General features: G+C 35.0%; 1 protein-coding gene across 1 annotated transcript in view; it reads right to left on the bottom strand.

Moving 5' to 3' along the window:
• LOC150104996 (angio-associated migratory cell protein) overlaps positions 1-18,514 on the bottom strand; it is a 151,834-nt gene that overhangs the window by 74,454 nt on the left and 58,866 nt on the right. Inside the window, exons 6-7 of the mRNA XM_090396092.1 lie at positions 14,490-14,634; positions 1,758-1,841 (exon numbers count right to left, since the gene is read on the bottom strand). Of these exons, the coding sequence (XP_090252218.1) occupies positions 1,758-1,841; positions 14,490-14,634 (229 nt within the window). The remainder of the gene's footprint in view (positions 1-1,757; positions 1,842-14,489; positions 14,635-18,514) is intronic.

Genomic DNA, 18,514 nt, shown 5'->3' with positions numbered 1-18,514 from the left:
TAGCAGCAGTATACCACATTGGTGGAACTGTACTCCAAGAGATTGATGAGGCCAGGGACTTGGGAGTGTTGGTGGATAGGGAGATGAAGTTTAGGGGGCACATTGCGAAAGTAGCTAAATCAGCTCATCAACTCACTTGGTTGTTGAAAAATACCTTGACGAGCAGAGAAAAACAAGTTATTGTACCTCTGTACCGAGCCCTGATAAGACCTCATCGACTACTGTGCCCAGATTTGGTCACCTCGGTTCCTTCTTGATGGGGAGGAGGTTGAGAGGATCCAGAGGCAAGTGACTAAGATGATAGCAGGTCTATGGAATGAACCATATGAGAGCAGGTTGAAGATTTGTGGGTTGCAGAAACTAGTTGATAGGCGAAAAAGGGGAGATATGATTGAGACATTCAAATTGCTAAAAGGATTCTATAGGATTAATTCAGATGATATTTTTGAGATCAGGACTGGTGGTGGGAGAACTAGGGGACACCCATGGAAGCTGGGCAAGAGCGTGGTTAGAAGGGGTGTTAGAGCTGGGTTCTTTACTTTTAGAGTGGTAAATGAGTGGAATAAGCTGCCAGAGTCTGTTGTGGGTGCTATGACAGTGAGCGAGTTCAAGGCAAGGTATGATAGATACTGTGAGAATGTTGAACAGCTGTGTGAACATGATGTTTAGGGCCTCCCTCGATGAGTCTAAGGACTCCTGGAGTCACCCGAAATAATAATAATAATAATAATAATAATAATAATAATAATATTGCATTATATAATAAGATTAAATTAAAATGATTAAATTAAAGATACCAATAAATTATATACTAGGCTTAATCCTTTATCCAAGTGTAAGCAAACTTTGTTCGCACCTGAAGTATTTTCAAGACTGGAGCAACTTGTATAAAGAAGCCAAGACTTCACATCATTTGCCTTAGTATCTCACAATGCAAAGCACATCTGCTTACGGGCATGTATAATGCTATGCATTATGGAAAGGGTCATTACTCAGACCAGTTTCGACCTTATTGAGGTCTCTTCAGTGGGAGCCAAACTCAGAGGTGATACTAATATTAAAGTAATGCAGAAGTCATATTTTCATATACGAGTTGCCAAAGGGTGTTACACCTTATTATTAAATTACTCTAGATTAGAGAAAAATTTTGGAAGTTTTTTCACTTTTTTTTCAATACTATAAATTAAAGATACCAAGAAATTATATACTTGGCTTAATATGACTTCTGCATTAATTCAACCTTAGTATCACCTCTGGGCCTGGCTCCCACTGAAGAGACCTCAATAAAGGTTGAAACCAGTCTGGATAATGACCCTTCCCATAATGCATAGCATTATACGTGTCTGCAAGGAGATGTGCTTTGCATTATGGGATACTAAAGCAAATAATGTGAAGTCTTAGCTTCTTTATACGAGTTGCCCCAGTCCTGAAAATACTTCAGGCGCAAACTTTGTTTGCTTACACTTAGATAAAGGATTAAGCCAAGTATATAATTTCTTGGTATCTTTAATTTATAGTATAACCAAGTGAAAAAACTTCGAACATCCTTCTTTAATCCAGAGTAATTTAATAATAAGTTTATTAAATTGGCAACTCATATATTGACAACTTTTAGCAACTCATATATGAAAATATGACTTCTGCATTACTTTAACCTTAGTATGTACTAGGTAAATAACTAAAAAAAGAAATAATTCTAGGATACTCTCGACATAAGACTCAGATATACTACAGTTAGATTTATAGATAACAATTACCTGTGGAGGCATTAATCACAGATGCTGTTTTTAGATCCCACAGCCGAACACTGCCATCATCATAGCCCATAAAAGCTCGTGTACCTTAAATAAAATTTTTTTAAAGAATTAATGTGTATCTCTTTTGTTTCTATAAAGAATTATTACAAACTATAGGATCGCAAGTAGCATAAGTTTAAACATAACCTGATTTCTGAAAACATAAAAATAAGACCTTTTTTTATGGAAAATATATCTTTTTAATGTACTTTTGTTATAATTAAAGAATTTCTAAATTTAATATAAGATCTTAAAACTTAATTTAGTTCTATAAATATAAAGCAAAAATTATCTCTTTATATTGAAATTTTTATCTACTATCTTCTTTTTAATTTATATAACAGAAAGAAATTAATTTATATACACTAAAAGAAAAGAAAACGAGAGTACAATTATTATTATCATATAACACAATTCTTGCCTACAGAGAGGGCTTGAAAAATTTTGTTTTTCCTTAGCAGTCAGACAAATATCAGATGTCAGTTTGGGTGTACTCTACCATGGTCACTTAATATATTATAATTTCATGTTTGATCTCAGTTGATCTGGCCAATTCATAAGTTTTTGTTAATGATATGGCTAATTTTTACTTTTGAATCACTTTTATTTATGGGGGGAGGGAATCAAACAATTTCTTCTGCTGTTAAAAAAACAAATGAGAGTTTGTTTATAGTGATAACCCACTGACAAGAAATGTTCAAGAGTTTTTATGAAAATATTCATAGAAACAAATATAGCGCCTGACAAAACTTCAGATTATAAATAGTATAACTGAAGTTTTGTCAGGCTACATTTCTTTTTATGAATATGTAGGGAGATTATTCTGTAAAGGAATTAACAGAATAATCTCCCTATGAATATTACCAAGGTTCCAGAAATCCACATACCCACTAGGTATACGTGAGTTATCAGAACAGAGACTAGTGAATTTCCAGCCTTGTTCTAAATGCATTCAAAATACAGGAGTCCCCAATTTATGTAAATTCAGCTTATGTAATTCAGACTTATACAAATGATCCTGAAGGATTAGGAAAATTGTGAATTATAACAATTTTATTTAACCAGTCTATGTTATTTAGAACCCATCTAGTATGCTTTTCTCAGTCTCACTTTGAAGATCGAAATAATAGTTTTCCAAAGTGGAGACAGAGGGCTATCCATGGCAGTGCCTTCAAACCTGTCTATCGATCTTGTTTTTGCAGATAAAATATCCTGATTGCATAAAAAATTAAAAAATCTTCACATCGTCAAGAGGGAAATCATCACATAGCAAACTAATAGTGTCAGACAATAGAATGTTGGTAAAAAGAAAAACAATGTCAAAGCTGACTAACATATCCGATTCTTGAATTTGAATATGCTTGATTTATTTGAGAAAATGTGTGGAATTCTTGATGAATGATCTGTAATGGGGTGCTTAAGGGTCAAAGCTGTATAACTGAGAGGAGACCTCCACACAGCCATTAAAGGAAGCGGAAAACCCACCAGGCTTCTGACCTATCTATCCAATCCTCACCTTCTCGTGGTGCACCCTGTTGGGTATCTACCTGGATACTGGATGAACGAGGATGGGCTGGCAATTTGGTATTTAGCCGACCAAATTGTATTCTTATTGGCTTAAACCAAAATAAAAAATGGTACAACACGACAGAATTTCATGCTGGCTGAGGCATTACCTGGTTAAACAAGGCCCCTGTAGTTTCGCCAGGGAACCAGGGCAAACAGCAAAAAGGTCAGGTACTGGAACAAATCCTAAAACCCATCCCAACTCAACATCCCCAGATTTAAAGATTTGTACTATCAACATAAGAAGCCTGAATGGCAAAGAAATGGAGCTAGCTGAGGAAATAGATAAGTACCAGATCAGCATAATAGGGGTGACTGAAACAAAAAAGACAAAAACTGGTGAGATCTTTCTGAGCAATAAATACAAAAGGTAATATTCAGGAAATAACAATCAAGGAAAAGAAGGAGTAGCCATAGTATTCAACATAAAATACGAGGCTAATCTTCTTGAATGGCAGGTAGTCTCATGTAGAGTGATGTGGGCAAATATGAGAATAGGGAATTGGATAATGAGACTTATTTGTGCCTATGATCCCACAGAAGGTTCTACTAAAGGTAGAAGTGGAGGAATTTTGATGCTTTAGAAAAAGCAATTAACACAATGAAAAGGAAAAGTTAGTCCTTGTTGGGGATCTAAATAGCAGAGTAGGAAATGATTGTCAGCCATACAAAAATATTTTGGAAAAATTTGGAGAAAAGAACAAAGCTAATAATAATGGCAAATACCTATTGGATTTCTGCTCAGGACATGGACTGGTTATTACTAACACCATGTTCCAACATAAAAAATGTGCACAAATTTATATGGAAAGAAGAGGCAAGGAATAAGAAAAGTCTCATTGACTATGTTATTGTTGATAGTGATGTTTTCTCCCTGGTGCAGGACACCAGAGTGTACAGAGGATTTGAAATTGGAAGTGATCATTATTTAGTCTTGAGCAGGATAAAACTGAATTTCATATTGAAAAGAAGAACATGTAAGAAAGTTTTAAAGCGAATAAAAGTTGAGCAGCTCTCAGATGTGAACTGTAGACTAAAATATACAAAGATGATTGAAGAAAAAATGAAAGCGTTTGAGAACAGGAACCAAACCTTGGAGATTCAGTGGCAAGCCTTGAAGAAAACCCTGATCGATTCAGCCAGAGAGGCATGTGGTCAGGTTGTCTGCAAGGATAGAAAAATCAGAACTCCATGGTAAAAAGGAAGTTAAAAAGGCAGTGCAGGAAAAGAGGAAAGCATATCAAAAGTTCCTGGCAAATAAGTCAGCTTGTGCTCTTAGAGAATACAGAGACAAATGTAAGAAAGCTAAATACTGTGTAAAACTAGCTAAATAAAAGTCATGGGAGGACTTTGGCAAGAACATAGAAAATAAATATCAAGAAGGTGGTAAGATATTCTGGAAATCGTTAAAGCAGCTCAGAAATGGAGGAAAGGGTGCTGTATATGGAATTAGAGATGATAAAGGTGACATGAAAACTGGAGAAAAAGATATCCTTGAAGTATGGAGTAATTACTTCAGAAAAATTGCTAAATGAAACAAGCAGTGATGACAGCACAATGGTAAAAAACACTCAACAGGCATACAGTCAGGAATACATATCCATACTTGAAGTAGAAAAGCCATCAAAAGCTTGAAATGTGGAAAGGCAGCAGGAGTAGATGATATTTGATCAGAAATGCTGAAATATGGTGGTATAAAAGTCTTACAGTGGCTACACTGCATAGTTCAAAAGGCTTGGATAGAGGGATGAATTCCCGATGATTGTACCCATAGTACCCATATATAAAAAGGGAAATAAAACTGAATGCGAGAATTACAGAGGTATTTCCCTACTGAGTGTTCCTGGCAAGATTTATGCAAGTATACTTGAGAAACGGTTGAGAAGAATTGTGGAAGAAAAGCTTGGTGAAGAACAAGCTGGATTCAGGCCAAATAGAAGTTGTCTGGATCAGATCATCACTTTACGACAAATAGTTGAGAAATCATGGGAATATAACAAAGATCTGTATTTAAGTTTTGTCGATCTGGAAAAGGCATATGACAAGTTGCCAGTGAGAAGCTATTCAATACGCTAGAGTTATGTGGTGTCAATGGAAATTTATATCAAGCAATACTTAGTCTTTATTTAGTTGTAAGTCAGCAGTTAGAATTGAAGGAAGTACAGGAAGATGGTTTAATGTTAAATCTGGTGTGAAACAATGATGTATATTATCCCCTCTCTTATTCATTATCTATATGGATCACATTATGAAGGAAAGTGGTATTAAAAATGATAACAGAATCGGAGATGTTAATATCAGCTCTTTGCTTTATGTGGACGATATTAGACTTCTAAATAAATCCGCTACAGGTCTGCAAGATTCACTCACTAAATTGAATAACTGTTGTAATAGATATGGTATGAAGGTCAGCAATAAAAAGACAAAGACAATGAAAATAGGTAGAATCATTGAAAATGTCAACTGCATTGTGAACGGAGAACCTGTGGAACAAGTAAAACATTTTAGCTACTTAGGCACGATTTGTAGATTAAGCACGATTTGTAAATTAAATATGGAAATAGACAGCAGAATCAACGAAGCTGATATAGTAGGAAGTCATTTGAATAAATTCATATGGAATAAGAGAGAAATTAGTTGGAACACTAAATTAGCTGTATACAGGACAGTGTTCAAACCAGTTTTAACTTATGGATCTGAGAGCTGGGTCAGAAGTAAAACACGTGACCAAAGACTAGAGACCGCAGATATGAGAGTCCTGAGAAAGATTAGATGCGTGAACAGATGGCATCAATGGCAATATCATATTAAAAACGAGGATATTAGGAAAGAACTTGACATTGTCAACATCCAGGAATTCGTTAGTAGAGCTAATCTCAGGTGGTATGGTCACTTAAACAGAATGGGTGAGGAAAGATTAGCAAAACAAGTGTCCTCTGCCAGGATGGCAGGAAAAACGACCCAGAGGAAGACCAAGATATAGGTGGATTAATATGGTGCAAAGTGCCTCAGATGATAGAAATATAAGATCTGATAATGTTGGAGTAACAACATTATCAGATCACAAGTAACAGACTGATTTGGAGGAAAATTGTTGATAGGAAGTTAGTAATGATGTAAATTTTTAATGTAGTACTATCATAACCTGTACACCCCTTGAGAGTGCATGTCAGGAATTTGATGATTATGATGATCTGTATTGTCCAATATGGGTAGTTAATAAACACGAAAGAAATTTAGCAATTCTATAGGTTAGAGAGTCAATACAATTCACAATGGGTCTTATTGAACAACCTTCTTTATGAATTTTTGGGAGACCCTATAAACAAGGCATGCTTCCAAAATGGGTATGTAACTTATCAATAGTTCTTCTTTCTTAATGAAAACAGCACACAAATTTCAGCTGTAGAAAAATTAAATGGATGTAATTTGCTTCTAAAGAGTAAACTTCAAAGCACAGTTTATTAGCATCTTCACTTGAAAGTACAGACAGATTGCATTCAATGTTAAGCAAAAAATTAAGATACAGAATGGATTTAGGTAGGCAAAATCATGACCTTTAGCCAACACACTAGTCTCAGCATTAGACAACAGGCATCCAAAAATGTTCATAACCCATTTATTAGTAGGAGTGTTGTCAGCAGTAAATTTTTGCTTATGATATAACGATTGATATTTTTGCAGTCTTCCATAAGAGCAGATTGAAGACTGTTTAGAAACTCGCAGAACAATATTCATTAATTCGTCGTCCAGAGTAGCTGAAATCCTTTTTTCAAGATCTAAATCAGACTGAATATTACACATGAGGCTAGAGATCTTGGAGTATTAGTAGATAGGAAGTTGAAGTTCAGGGACCATGTAGCAAAGATTGCAAATACAAGTTAACAGATAATTGCAATGCTGAAACAAATGTTCACATGTAAAGATAAGGATGTCATTTTGCCTCATTACAAGGACCTGATAAGAACTCACTTGGACTTGTTAAAAAACATTTAATTTTCTTGACCAAAATGCTCTGGAAAAACTTTTATTGGGATTATATTGATCAAGTGTATATAATAAACAACTAAGTTATACCAACTAGTTTCACCAACTAAGTCTGTTGGCATCTTCATGGTACATAACTGATGTAAGGCACTAAAAAGTAAAAAAACTGTTACAAACTAAAATCAACCAATTCCAATTATATTAAACAAAGAACAGAGCGCATACAATACATTCATAGAGCGTGGATGATCTCGCTTGTTATTTAGGAACGTTCTATAGTTGGCACTATAATTCAGTTCTTGCGAGTTGAAGGATCTGATAAGGGTCTTCCAGATCACGGGCAAGATTAGTCCTTGGTTCCTGTTAAGGTTTTGTGTACAGCGGGCAACTGTTGTGGCCTCCTTAAAAATTCTGTTCTTTGTTTAATATAATTGGAATCAGTTGATTTTAGTTTGTAACAGTTTTTTACTTTTTAGTGCCTTACATCAGTTATGTACCCTGAAGATGCCAACAGACTTAGTTGGTGAAACTAGTTGGTATAACTTAGTTGTTTATTATATACACTTGATCAATATAATCCCAATAAAAGTTTTTCCACTCATTTGGACTGTTGTGTGCAGGTCTGGTCTCCTGGTTTCCGTTGTGATTCTGACATACGAGAGAGAGAGAGAGAGAGAGAGAGAGAGGGGGGGGGGGGGGGGGAAAGGAGAGTGTTAAAAATGGTATCAGAATTGTGGAATACTGATTATGAAGACAGATTAAGAATTCGTAGAATGCAGACACTAGCAAAGAGGAGAAAGAGGGATGATATGATTGAGACTTACAAACTTCTGAAAGGATCATGCAGGATTTCAGTTGATGGAATTTTTCAATTTATGAAGGGTGAGGAAAGGACAAGAGGGTATTCACTGAGAATGAATGCTGCTAAGAAGGAGAGCGAGGACTAGATTTTACTCTCATAGGGTTGTGCATGATTGGAATGGATTGCCATTGGATGCTGTGAGTGTAAGCAGTGTGAATGAATTGAAGAATAAGTATGACATCTGGTGCGTGTAGTATGTGGCCTCCTTCGATAAGTCCCTGACTCCCTGGAGGTCTTTCTTAATAATAATAATAATAAAATCTTTTTTTAGCTGCTCAAAGCTTGTTCCATATCAAGGAAAATTTTGCGTGGATATAAATGCATGAGCTGCAGGTAACTGAATAGGCTCTCTAAATCTAGCAAACATAAGAATAACTTTCATATCATAACATTTTTTGAGAAAAGCAATCCAAACATGAAGCTTACCTTGTAAAACCCATATTCCTAACTTCCCTGTTAGTTTAGAAAATTCTTTACTCGTGAAGGATAATATGTCTAATCTTTAAAGATACCTGTAGCATAACTATAAACAACAAACTTGTGTACAAAACAACAAATAAAAAGTAAGTGAAGTGATTGAAAAAGATGAACAAATTTTTAATGTTGATGAAATAGGTTTATTTTGACAGAATTTTTGGAAACATTTTAATATCAGAAATGCTATTAAAAACATTGGTGAATCATAGCTTGAAGTAACTGCTAGCAATATGAGAGCTGTGTTGTGATATGTTTTACCACATTGTGGGAATGATTTCTAGTTTTGAATTGCAAATCAAAACTGCTTCTGAAGACATTATACATATTGGGAAATATCTCAGATTTGAAACTTTGGATTCTGATAATGTGTGTGAATGCAGTGACTTGCATTCAAATAACCTAGATGACAACTCTAGTAGAGATGGATTAACAACATTTATATGAAGAAGATAAATAGATGAAACTGTTACTGAAGTGTCTACAAAAGAATTCTGATTAAATGATTGTTCAACATTTATTGGAAAACTAGATAATACTTCTGATTTTCTTATCGATACCAATCCAACATTGAACAAAGCATTAAAGTTCAGCAATCATTGAAAAATACTATTTTTCAATGATATGCACGCAGAGAAAATGAAGAAAAATCCTGTATAAACTACATTGTTTAATACAATTTTTCAAATAAAAACTTGTGTTCAGTTATCAACAATAAATATTTTTACTTAAATTAAGGGGATATTAGATCCCACATTGTTCATCATCATCATCAAATTCCTGCCATGTACCCTCAAGGGGTGTACAGGATATGACAGTACTACATGAAAAAATTACATCATTACTAACTTCCTATCTACAATTTTCCTCCAAATCAGTCTGTTACTTGTCAAGACTCCAACATTATCAGATCTTATATTTCTATCGTCTAAGGCACTTTGTACCATATCAATCCACCTATATCTTGGTCTTCCTCTGGGTCATTTTCCTGCCAACCTGGCAGAAAACACTTGTTTTGCTAATCTTTCCTCTCCCATTCTATTTAAGTGACCATACCATCTGAGATTAGCTCTGCTAACGCATTCCTGGATGCTGACAATGTCAAGTTCTTTCCTAATATCCTCATTTTTAATATGATATTGCCATTGATGCCATCTGTTCACACCTCTAATCTTTCTCAGGACTCTCATATCTGCGGTCTCTAGTCTTTGGTCAAGTGTTTTACTTCTGACCCAGCTCTCAGATCCATAAGTTAAAATTGGTTTGAACACAGTCTTGTATACCGCTAATTTAGTGTTCCGACTAATTTCTTTCTTATTCCATATCAATTTATTCAATTGACTTCCCACGATACCAGCTTTGCTGATTCTGTTGTCTATTTCCATATTTAGTTTACCATCTTCAGTAAAAATTGTGCCTAAGTAGCTGAAATGTTTTACTTGTTCCACAGGTTCTCCATTCACAACACAGTTGACATTTTCAATGATTCTGCCTATTTTCATTGTCTTTGTCTTTTTATTGCTGACCTTCATACCATATCTATTACAACAGCTATTCAATTTAGTCGGAGAATCTTGCAGACTTGTAGCGGATTTATTTAGAAGTATAACATCATCCGCATAAAGCAAAGAGCTGACATTAACATCTCCAATTTTGATATCAGGTTTAATACCACATTCCTTCATAATGTGATCCATATAGATAATGAATAACAGAGGGGATAATGTACATCCTTGTCTCACACCAGATTTAACATTAAACCATCTTCCTGTACTTCCTTCAAATCTAACTGCTGACTCACAACTCAAATACAGACTAAGTATTGCTTGATATAATGCCCCATTGACACCATATAACTGCAGCGTATTGAATAGCTTCTCTCTTGGCACCTTGTCATATGCCTTTTCTAAATCGACAAAACTTAAATACAGATCTTTGTTATATTCCCATGCTTTCTCGACTATTTGTCGTAAAGTGAAGATCTGATCCTGACAGCCTCTATTTGGCCTGAATCCAGCTTGTTCTTCACCAAGCTTTTCTTCCACAATTCTTCTCAACCGTTTCTCAAGTATACTTGCATAGATCTTGCCAGGAACACTCAGTAGGGAAATACCTCTGTAATTCTCACATTCAGTTTTATTTCCCTTTTTTATATATGGGTACTATGAGAGCTCTACTCCAATCATCGGGAATTCGTCCCTCTGTCCAGGCTTTCTGAACTATGCAGTGCAGCCACTGTAAGACTCTTATACCACCATACTTCAGCATTTCTGGTCGAATATCATCTACTCCTGCTGCCTTTCCATTTCAAGCCTTTGATGGCTTTTTCTACTTCAAGTATAGATATGTATTCCTGACTGCATGCCTGGTCAGTGTTTTTTATCACTGTGTTGTCATCACTGCTTGTTTCATTTAGCAGTTTTTCAAAGTAATTACTCCATGCTTCAAGGATATCTTTTTCTCCTGTTTTCATTTCACCTTTATCATCTCTAATTCCTTTTACAGCACTCTTTCCTCCATTCCTAAGCTTCTTCAACAACCTCCAGAATATTTTGCCACCTTCTTGATATTTATTTTCTATATTCTTGCCAAAGTTCTCCCATGACTTTTGTTTAGCTAGTTTTACACACTGTTTAGCTTTCTTACATTTGTCTCTGTATTCTGTAAGAGTAAAAGCCTGACTTATTTGCCAGGAACTTTTGATATGCTTTCTTCTTTTCCTTCACTGCCTCTTTAACTTCCTGTGTCCACCAGGGAGTTCTGATTTTTTTATCCTTGCACACAACCTCACCACATGCCTCTCTGGCAGAATCAATCAATGTTTCCTTCAGAGTTTGCCACTGAATCTCCAAGGTTTGATTCCTGTTCTCAAACTCTTTCATTTTCTTTTCAATAATATTTCTGTATTTTTGTCTACAGTTCACATCTGAGAGCTGCTCAACTTTTATTCGCTTTAAAACTTTCTTACATGTTATTCTTTTCAATATGAAATTCAATTTTATCCTGCTCAAGACTAAATAGTGATCACTTCCAATTTCAAATCCTCTGTACACTCTGGTGTCCTGCACCAGGGAGAAAACATCACTATCAACAATAACATAGTGAATGAGACTTTTCTTATTCCTAGCTTCTTCTCTCCGTGTGAATTTGTGCACATTTTTATGTTGGAACATGGTGTTAGTAATAACCAGTCCATGTCCTGAGCAGAAATCCAACAGATGTTTGCCATTATTATTAGCTTTGCTCTTTTCTCCAAATTTTCCCAAAATATTTTTGTATGTCTCACAATCATTTCCTACTCTACTATTTAGATCCCCAACAAGGACCAACTTTTCCTTTTTCATTGTGTCAGTTGCTTTTTATAAAGCGTCAAAATATTCCTCCACTTCTACCTTAGTAGAACCTTATGTGGGACCATAGGCACAAATAAGTCTCATTGTCCAGTTCCCCATTCTCATATTTGCCCACATTACTCTACTTGAGACTGACTGCCATTCAAGAAGATTAGCCTCGTATTTTGTGTTGAATACTATGGCTACTCCTTCTTTTCCTTGAATGTCATTGCCTGAATATAACATTTTGTATTTATTGCTCAGAAAGATCTCACCAGTTTTTGTCTTTTTTGTTTCAGTCACCCCTATTATGTCGATCTGGTACTTATCTAATTCCTCAGCTAGCTCCATTTCTTTGCCATTCAGGCTTCTTACATTGATAGTACCGATCTTTAACTCTGGTGATGTTGAGTTGGGGTTTGTTTTCAGATTTGTTCCAGTAGCTGACTTTTCGCTGTTAGCCCTGGTTCCCTGACGAAAACAACGGGGGCCTTGTTTAACCAGGCGACACCCCAGCCGGCATGAAATTTTGTCATGTTGTACCATCATTTTTTATTTTGGTTTAACCAATAAGAATACAATTTGGTCGGCTAAATCCCAAATTGCCAGCCCATCCTCGTTCGTTCAGTATCAAAGTAGATACCCAACAGGGTGCACCACGAGAAGGTGAGGATTGGACATTAGGTCAGAAGCCCTGGTCGGTTCTCCGCATTCCTTTAAAGGCTATGTGGAGGTCTCCTCTCAGTTATACAGCTTTGACCCTTAAGCACCCCTCCCACATTGTTTTAAAACCGAATAAGAAACTCAAAGATTGCAATCAGAGAGTTTTATGCTGAATATAGTATATAAAACTATAAAAGTATCGGTGAATAGCAAATTAATACCAAAGGGTATAGCGAAAATAACTTATATACTCTGCTATACGAGTAGTCTAGCTACTCACTGATGAAGCCTCAAAAAAGGCTGAAACCGGTCTGGGCAGTGACCTCCCTTCATAATGTAATAACAGCATACATTTCCTAGGAAATGTGTTTTTACATTATGGAAAATACCATAATGTAAAAATTCTTTACTCGTGAAGGATAATATGTCTAATCTTTAAAGATACCTGTAGCATAACTATAAACAACAAACTTGTGTAGAAACAACAAATAAAAAGTAAGTGAAGTGATTGAAAAAGATGAACAGATTTTTAATGTTGATGAAATAGGTTTGTTTCATCAACATTAAAAGTGATACAAGAATGGCGATCAGAACTTTACCTACCTTTGCAACGAGTTGCCCATGTTTATACTACGTTCTAGGACTACTTGCATTAGCTCACACTAGTATTCGCCGATACTTTTATAATTTTTTATACTATATTCAGCATGAAACTCTCTGATTACAATCTTTGAGTTTCTTATTCGGTTTTAAAACAATGTGGGAACTAATATCCCCTTAATTTAAATAATGTTTATATCGCCGAAATGAAGCCTGTTGGCTCTTTATATTTAAGTAATATTTAAGTAAAATATTTTTACTATTTTTCCATTTTATTTTAATTATTTTTAATTTTTCTGTGAGCATTAATTAGTATTTCTGGTGAGCTTGCAGCCACCAAGTGATACAATAGCACATAACTTTTTTTTGGCACCTATTAAATGTGCTATGCAAGGTATTACTGTACATGGAATCTGCCTGTTTTGATTGTAATTAGTCTCACTTAACCAGTGAAGTAAGGAGGATTAAATAAAATTGTAAATGTTCTTCCATAAAACAAAGGGTTTTACTTAGATTTAGTTAAATCATTTTACAAATTATAACAAATGTGAAACACACCCAATACTACTAGAAGCTTTGATTTCTGATGGTAATTTCTGACATGGTTCAGAAATTCTTGTTAGTTGTTTGGAACGGTGGGTGTGAATTTGCTATAGTGAGTTAGACAGAAATAACTAATGAAAAAACAAAAAAAAAACAAAAAATGTACCAATTTTGAAACCTGATGTGTAAAAAATCTCTTCCTGCAAGTGAATATTTCATTATCAGTGATCCCCAAAACACAAAATCATTTATTTTTTAAAAGGTTGTGCAACTGTTACTTATCTAATAATTGGATTTCAGCATGCAAAATCACATTTCTGTGTTGACACTTATAAATCTCTACATCAATCATTCCTATGCATCTGTTTTAAAAAACTAATGCAAAAATTAATACAATTTACAAGTAAATAATTGCACAAACCTCCACTTCAAAATATTTTATTGCTAACAATGTGTACATTTAAAATAAAACACTTTACCTGACTTAAAATTATTTCAGATTTGTGTGCTTCTATGCAATAAAAAAAGTAACTTATTGAGCACATTAATGTGAAATGAATTCACACAAAAAACAAACAAACCAAGTTTAATGTACAACTAGAATTTTGACTAAAAGGGGATTTTATAATAATAACAAATTAATAATTGTCATTTTATGAAACTCACCATCAGGCAGAAACATTCCACAACAACAAGAATGACCAAAAGTTTGAAATGTTTTACATTTTTCGCCAGGAATTTCCCATAACCAAGCTTCTCCATCATCTGTTCCAGCCAATAGAACATTTGTATGTCCATGCCACTTCAAGAACTAAAATTAAATAAGGAAGATATAGCATGCTTGCTATAAATTAATTAAAATATCAAATACTATAAAATAAGATTACTTTGTGACAAGTAACTAATTCTCAACTCAACAGGATCACACACCATCTCATTCATACATTTAAGTCAGCAGTTCCAAAGTAAGTGTTTTAAAAATATGCAAATGGAGTAGAGATTTGATTCATCACATTAAAAATGAAAGGATAGCACCAAGTTAAATATTTTTGAAAATTTGTGATGTGTGTGTCAATACTACTGAGCCAATAAACATACATCATGTGATGCACGCTGACCAATTTTGAGCTGAACAATGAAACCATTCTGACAATAAAGTGTTCTTCTTGTCATGAATTTTAGGGCAAGTGGCCTATTCTGGTCTGATGCCATCACTTTCTTGATCTTCCAATCCTTCTTTTTCCATTTATTTCATATCCACATAGTATTTATAGCAGTCTGCTACTGTCCATTCAATTTAGATATTCTGATGATTTTTGTTTATATTTCCTTATACAGGTGATTCAAAACTCTTGGGCCAAACTTTAAAGGTGATAGAACACACCTAAACAAGCACTTTTCATCATTCAATGCATGGTCCGAACTCAAGCGGTGAAGCGCTAAGGGTTAGCAACTACTGTGTCAGGAAATGAAGAAACACAAGAATGACAGAGGAGATTGGAAACAATTGCAGAAATTACAGAACATAAATTAAAGACTTTTATTGAACAAATTACAGAAACTGCTCAAAAGAGCGACCGCCAACATTAATGCAGGCTTCACACCTTTGACGTATTGATTGGCGTACATTGGCGTAAACACCAGGCATTTCTCGTATAGCACAGCGGCAATACTAGAGATAAAGTCAATAAAGTCCTCATGGAATTGATGGGGCTATCATAGATCAGGCTTTTCTTATGGCCCCATAGGAAAAAGCCCAGACATGAGAGATCAGTTGATCGTAGCGGCCAAGTGATGGGACCACCCGACCAATCCATCGTCCTGGAAATGTTGCACCCAAGGCATTCCTCACATCAATGCTGAAATGGGGTGGCGCTCCATCGTGTTGGAACCACATACGTGTTCGAATGTTTGCTGGAACAGGGTTCAGTAATTCTTGCAAGACCTCTTGTAAAAATACGAGGTATGTTCTCCCATTCAGTCGTGTTGGCAAAAGGTATGGGCCAATCAAATGGTCATGTGGGATTCCAGCCCAAACATTTATGGAGAAACGCCACTCTGGTACGAATATGGATATGTGGCGTGCGGATTTCTGCTCGCCCACACATGATAATTGTGGGTATTAAAAATGCCCTCACGTGTAAAGGTGCATTCGTCAGTGAATAAGACGTGCATCAAAGTCTGGCTGCACTGCAGTCTGCTGCAGGAACCATTGTGCAAAATCCAAACGAGGCTGGTGATCGGCAGGTGTCAAGGTGTGCACCCTCTGTACATGGTAGGGTTGTAATTGTTCATCTCGTAGAACTGGCCACACCATCTATTGGGGCACACATTGCGTGGGTAATTTTCTCGCGTGCTACATTCGGGACGATCTGCAACCCTACTTAGAATTTCCTCTGTAACACGTGGTGTCCTCACACTCCTTGCACGCCCTGTATCCTGCATGCTGCTGCCAAAAGAGCCCATTTCACACAGATACCTGTGCAATCACTGAAAGGTTTTAAGACCAGGCACGCGTCTGGTCAGAAAGTGCTCTCGGTACAGTCTTTGGGCTTCCCTCGCATTCCTGTCTGCAGCTCCATAAATGAAATGCATGTCAGCCTTCTCCTGATTTGTGAAAGAATCCATCATTTTTGCACTCCACGGTAGAAATAACGACAACTGCAAAAACCAGCACTTATAAGTGTTCACTGGAAAGCACCCTCTAGCGTGTCATCGCTTGAGTTCGGACCATGCATTGTATGATGAAAAGTGTTTGTTTAGCCCAAGAGTTCTGAATCACTCTGTATAGTGGTTTATTGGTTTTATATTCAGGGATTGTAAAATTTCTTCATTTGTTTCCTGTTTTATAGTCCCACTTGGTATACCCAGCTGCTTTTCTGAAAAATTTTATTTCTGCTGTTTGAATCAGTTTTTCAGTCTTCTTTTTTTATGGTCCATGTTTCACTTCCATATAATTACGCTGGTTTAGAAAGAATGTTATACAGTCTGATTCTGGTGTGTGTTTTTGTACGAATGATAGCTGAAATATATTATTTATTATTCCATTTACTTTAACAAAATTTGATGTTCAGTATCTTTTTCATCTTCATATAAATCATATCCCAGGCATTTTTAAAGTTATTTACTTGTTTTAATATTTTATTATCTATGACTATTTTATTTCTTTATTGGGTTTTCTCCTTTGAAAGCTATTATTTTTTTCTTTACTTTTGATATTCTCATATTATATTGTTCTGAAATTTTATTCAATGATTTTACTGATCTCTGCTGATCATCTTCTGATGCAGCTAATACAATTTAATCATCTATAAATAATAGAGTATCTACCTTCATTTGTGGGTTTATTTGTATACCAAATGGGTTATGCTGCTTCCAGACTGTTATACTTTTTTTCATATATGTGTGTGTGTGTGTATATATATATATATATATTTATTTATTTACAGAGTAATTGACTCAGTTAAATGACATTTTTAATTATTAACTGACTTAAACACCAAGAAAAAAATAAAATAGATTTAATAAGGTTTCACTACTAGTTTCATTGGAAATGCAAACTTCGTCAGATGAATACAGTACCATGGAGAGAACAACATCTTAAAAATATATTGTACTTTAGACAAAACAGAGTTTAGAACTAGTAGTAGTTGTGTTTGAAATTGAGTCAATTTCAAATTTTTAATTTTTCATAGCACTTCCATAGTACAACTGGAAGAATAATGGTATGTTGCGCACTTCGATTGGAAAAGGCCTAAGCTGTAGAATGAGGAAGTAGACAATGAGACTTATTTGTACTTATGGTCCCACAGAGGATTCTACCAAGGAAGAAATAGAGGAATTTTTTGAGGCATTAGAGAAGGCAGCTGGCACAATGAAAAAGGAAAAGTTGGTCCTTGTTAGAGATCTAAACAGCAGAGTAGGAAATGATTACCAAACATAGAAATGTTTTGAGAAAATTTTTAGAAAAGCAGAAAATGAATAATAATGGTAAATGGCTGATGGATTTCTGTTCAGAACATGGATTAGTTATTACTAACACTGATATGGATTCCATCTCCCTTGTTCCACAAAAAATTCCTAGACAATATCTTACCCACCTATGAATACATGACAAAAGGAAAAATTTTGAGAAACTTATGTGTCCACTCTTTTGCAAATGAGTTTCCATTAGAATACATCTACACAAAATTACAATTGCATATTTAATTAACTAATTATTATCCCTTAAATTACTAACTTAATTTTATTGTTTATGAAGGAGGATAAAATTTATTTCAATTAAATTTAATCAAAACTTAATTAAATTTATTATTTAATTAAGTTTTAGTTAAATAATAAATATAAACAAGATGAGCTGTCAGTTTTATCTTAGTCATTCACTGTGTCATGGTAGATGATTTCTTCACATGAGATTTCTCTATAAATGCTAGGATATTACTGGGATCTGTGCTTCTGCCACACTCTTCCTTTTTTATACATTAATGACTGTTTCATAATTTTGCTGATGGCAATACACTCCTTTTTTCGTCATCCAACAAACCTTGCAATGTTCAAATGATTCCCAATTTCAGTCTTCCATAATCAATCTTAAATAGTGATCTGTTTAAATTGCTAAGACATTGTTTCTTATCATTTTTCAGTGAGTGAGTGAGATTAATCTAGTGAATTTCAATGATACTAAAAGTCTT

This window comes from Typopeltis vanoorti, chromosome 7 (genome assembly GCF_054136105.1).
Source record: "Typopeltis vanoorti isolate ZY-2024b chromosome 7, IOZ_Tvanoo_1.0, whole genome shotgun sequence".
Lineage (NCBI taxonomy): Eukaryota > Metazoa > Arthropoda > Arachnida > Uropygi > Thelyphonidae > Typopeltis > Typopeltis vanoorti.
The sequence above is the reverse complement of the archived record's forward strand: the minus strand, read 5'-3'. Positions and strand labels throughout refer to the sequence as shown.